The 4476-nt window shown below is 35.0% G+C and overlaps 1 protein-coding gene across 1 annotated transcript; it reads left to right on the top strand.

The window, feature by feature from the left end:
• Positions 1 to 1540: 1540 nt before the first annotated feature.
• Positions 1541 to 3647, top strand: LOC124916068 (pentatricopeptide repeat-containing protein At2g30100, chloroplastic). Its single transcript, XM_047456807.1, has 2 exons — positions 1541 to 2561; positions 2637 to 3647. The coding sequence occupies exons 1-2, from the start codon at positions 1836 to 1838 to the stop codon at positions 3396 to 3398; spliced, it is 1488 nt and encodes a 495-aa protein (XP_047312763.1). The 5' UTR covers positions 1541 to 1835; the 3' UTR covers positions 3399 to 3647.
• The last annotated feature ends 829 nt before the right edge of the window (positions 3648 to 4476 follow it).

Here is a 4476-nt window from a genome sequence, read left to right on the forward strand (position 1 = left end):
AAATTAACCACAGCTCTCGACCTGACAATTTGGACACTTTCAAAATTAAGCATTAATATATATATATATATATATATATATATATATATATATATATATATATATATATATATATATATTAGTTAGTTAAATATGTCCAGCGTTCATCAAATTTGGTGTTGAATATAAAATATAAAGTGTTATTAGCCTAGTTGGTTAAAGAGTTGTATTTTTTTTGTTAGGTTGCGAGTTCGAAACATACTTATAACATTTTTAATTTTATTTTTAACCGTTTTAAATTTATGGGAGGGTCAACCCAGAATGTGACCCAAGTATCCATTACTCTCACATATATATCAACGGATAAAAATATATTATTACAACGTCCCGCGTTCATCAAATTTGGTGTTGAATTTAAAATATAAAGTGTTATTAGTTTAGTTGGTTAAAGAGTTGTATTTGTTTTATTAGGTTGTGAGTTCAAAACATACTTATAATATTTTTAATTTTATTTTTAACCGTTTTAAGTTTATGGGCGGGTCAACCCAGAATCCGACCCAAATATCCATTACTCTCACATATATATCAAAATTAACCATAAATCTTCGATCCGGCAATTCGGACACTTTTAAAATTAAGCATTATTATATATATATATAGATATATAGATATCAACTACTAATTATTCTCAAAACGCTCACACCATTCACTTAAATCAGTCCCACCAAAATCATTAGTCACTTCATTATTTTTAATAGAGACATCAATATTGTTCCCTTTATATTCTTCTTCGGTATTTAGTTCATCCAAGTTTACAATCTCAAGATTTACATCTACAACAAAATTTTACAAAATGAAAGAATTTGTCATCCTTAGTGTCTAGAACTAAAAATCGATAAATTACCCACATAAAACTAAAAATAGGTAAACTCAATGGGAACCAAAAAAATGGGGAGACGATAACTGAGAGAGAGTGATAAGTGAGAAAGAAAAAAATTATTTTAAAAAAATAGGATAAACGCGTTGGATTAACCCAGACTGTCAGATTTCTGGTCTAACCGACGAATTGACCGAGTTTAACTAGGTTGATTACATTTTCGATTTTTTTATCAACCCAGCCCGGTTTGAGTACCGGTTCACCAAATTTGTCTGTCCACAGACCCGGCCTGATAAAATTAAAGGAAGAAAAATATTATGTTTTTAATAAAAATTAAAAAAAAAAAACTCAAAAAAATATTATGTTTTCAATAAAAGTTACAAAAAAAAAAAAAAACTCAAACTCTTTCCTGCCATTGAAATTCAAATATAATCCTAAAACTTACTTGATAAAAAACATAAAATAAATTTACAGGAGGGATCATAACAACATTATTTCCTCATATATTGTGACAAAAAAAATCTTATTGTGACAAACAAAAATTAATTCAAGATATAATTAGAATATGGCGATTAAGCGGTGAAAATAGTAAATGGATGAACTTTCTAAATATTATTTTAGGAAGAGGATATTTTTTAGATGAATTATCCGAAATAAATCAAGAATTAGAAGAACACGAGTCAACACATCCATCAACCAGCCAGATGTTCGTCGTCGTCTTCTTCGCCTACATCGGCTCATTCTTTATTTCATCATATTCATATCCACCAAACATGGCTATATAATAATAAACCCCCAAATATTCAACCCTTCTAGTAATTGTGCCCTTTCCAAATTCCAATAGTCTTTCTCTCCTGCTGATGATTTCAGTTCCACCGCACATTTGGTTTCCAATCAACCGGTGGAAAATAGCAAGAACGAATTGGGTATTCTTCTCCGTCACTTCCTCACTAATCAAGAGGTCTAACTACTTTCAGCTATGGCCTCAGCTTATGGATTTTATTCTCTCGCTAGCCTTGGGTGGACCTACACTCTCTCATCCACGCGTTATCGGATGCTGACAATCCAATCTTGTTCGAGAATCCCAATTGCAGCTTCAAACAATCAAAACTCCGTCTTTATTGCGGCAAACCCTAGTAAGATTTCGAAAATTCGAGATTCCAGAGTGTTCAATTCGGTCGAATTGGACAGATTCTTGACGAGCAACGACGAGGATGAAATGGGTGAAGGATTTTTCGAGGCAATTGAGGAATTAGAACGGATGACTCGGGAACCGTCGGACGTTCTTGAAGAAATGAACGAGCGACTCTCCGCTAGAGAATTGCAGTTGGTTCTTGTCTATTTCTCTCAAGAAGGAAGAGATTCTTGGTGCGCTTTGGAGGTTTTCGAATGGCTGAAGAAGGAGAATCGGGTGGATAAAGAGACAATGGAGCTGATGGTTTCTCTGATGTGCGATTGGGTTAAGAAGCTGATTGAAGGGAAGAAGGAAGTAGCTGAAGTTGTTGATCTTCTTGTTGATATGGATTGCGTTGGATTGAAACCAGGTTTCAGTATGATTGAGAAGGTGATATCTCTGTACTGGGATTACGAGAAGAAGGACATGGCTGTTTGCTTCGTGGAGGAGATTCTAAAGAGAGGGATTGTTTCCTCTGATGATGCTCAACGGAAAGGTGGCCCGGTTGGTTACCTTGCTTGGAAGATGATGGTTAGTTTTAATCTTTCAAATGTTTTGTAAATTCAAATAACCCTTCATCATTCAAGATTACTATTCTGTTTTCAGACAGCAGGTGACTATCGGGGCGCAGTTAACTTTGTTGTTCAACACAAAGGAGGAGAGGTTTACAGTTACCTGATCGGAATGACAGCAGTTGTCAAAGAGCTAAACGAATTCGCAAAAGCTTTGCGAAAGTTAAAAGGTTTCAACAAGGCTGGAATAATTGCAGAGCTAAATCAACAAAACATAGACCTAATCGAACAGTACAAATCGGATCTTCTGGCAAGCGGTTTACACTTGTCTAAACTAGTTCTCCAAGAGGGAAGCCCGTCTCTAGAAGGAATGGTGCACGAGAGGCTACTCGCCATGTATATTTGTGCAGGCCGTGGATTGTTAGCAGAAAAACAATTATGGGAAATGAAGATTTCTGGGAAAGAGGCAGACTCAGATCTTTACGATATTGTGTTAGCCATCTGCGCATCTCAACAAGAGACAACTGCAATTGGGCGGTTGATGTCTAGAATGGAAGTAACAAGTTATTTGGGGAAGAAGAAGAGTTTATCGTGGTTATTGAGAGGTTACTTAAAAGGGGGGCATTTTCTTGAAGCTGCGGATACTGTTATGAAAATGATTGACAGCGGATTGAACCCGGAGTTTCTTGATAGGGCTGCTGTCCTGCAGGAAATGAGGAAGAGAATTAACCAAGCGGGTTATTCCGACAAGTATCTGAAGCTGTGTAAGCGACTATCGGATGCAAATCTAACTGGACCGTGTTTGGTTTACACGTATATAAAGAAACACAAGCTGTGGATAATAAAGACACTTTGAAACTCTTGTGTGTATATGGTTTTAGATACCTGTATAGTAAAAGTACAATAATCAAATGTTGATGAGGGGAGAGTCTTCTTAGCATTAAATATGTTAGCTATTCTATATGTGTGTGTGTAAGTAAATAGGATGGAGTTGTAAGTAATCAGTGTTACATATGCTTTCTGTCAGGTCTGTTTTTACCAATTTTGGGGTCAAAATCAAACATGGGAAGGCATTTGGCTATAGTACCTGGGATGTTTGGTTCAAGCTTATTATCTAGAACATGATTCTAGCTGGGCAGAGCATTTACACATCATAATAGCAATATTGTTGTCTTTTGTGAGTGGATCTCTCTTGAAATTCTTCATCATCTGATCCCATAGCAAGCATCCATGCATTTTTCTAGTAGGCAAAGGATTCAAAATGATATTAGGAAAGGCAATTTTCCAAACATGACCCGCATACAATGTCGGAATGTTGAAAGGGAAGAAAGACATGTTGGTCATGGGATGAGAGTGGAAATTGAACTCTATGTTGCACAAATGTTTAGAGGTCATGGGTTGAGAACTTGAAAGAGCATAAAGACATATTGGTCATGGGTTGAAAATCGGAATTGAACTTTATGTAGCACCGATTGAATGTTAAGAAGGAAGCTTCGAGTAAGTCATATTGGTCGATGTTAAGAAAGAAGGAAGTTGAGTACGTGAATTGAATTCTATGAGATCAAATATCTCGTAGCTCGGCTGATTGCAATTTTCACCTACAAACAAAAACACTTGACAAAATTATTACATTTAAATGACATATTATATTATGGATGTATCAATTCATGAAATGTGTTAAAGTATTTGATTTTCCATTAGTAAAATTTAGAAAGAAAACACAACTCAAAAAATATGTCATTATTACCGGATTCCAGATAAGAATTTAAAACTAATGGTTGGTTTTTCCGTAGATGAGTATGACATAAAGTACACTTAATAAAAATATAACTATGAGACTAAAATATTTACACAAAAATTGATAAAAAGAAACTAGGATACTGAAGTTTATTAATGGAGAGTCTAGGGTTGTTGTGTCATCTTTGCATACAGAA

Source organism: Impatiens glandulifera, chromosome 1, assembly GCF_907164915.1.
Source record: "Impatiens glandulifera chromosome 1, dImpGla2.1, whole genome shotgun sequence".
Taxonomy (NCBI): domain Eukaryota; kingdom Viridiplantae; phylum Streptophyta; class Magnoliopsida; order Ericales; family Balsaminaceae; genus Impatiens; species Impatiens glandulifera.

Coding starts and splice junctions, on each gene's coding strand:
- LOC124916068 (XM_047456807.1), top strand. CDS start 1,836: ATGGCCTCAGCTTATGGATTTTATTCTCTCGCTAGCCTTGGGTGGACC. Junction 2,562..2,636: donor ACCTTGCTTGGAAGATGATG/GTTAGTTTTAAT, acceptor TTCTGTTTTCAG/ACAGCAGGTGACTATCGGGG.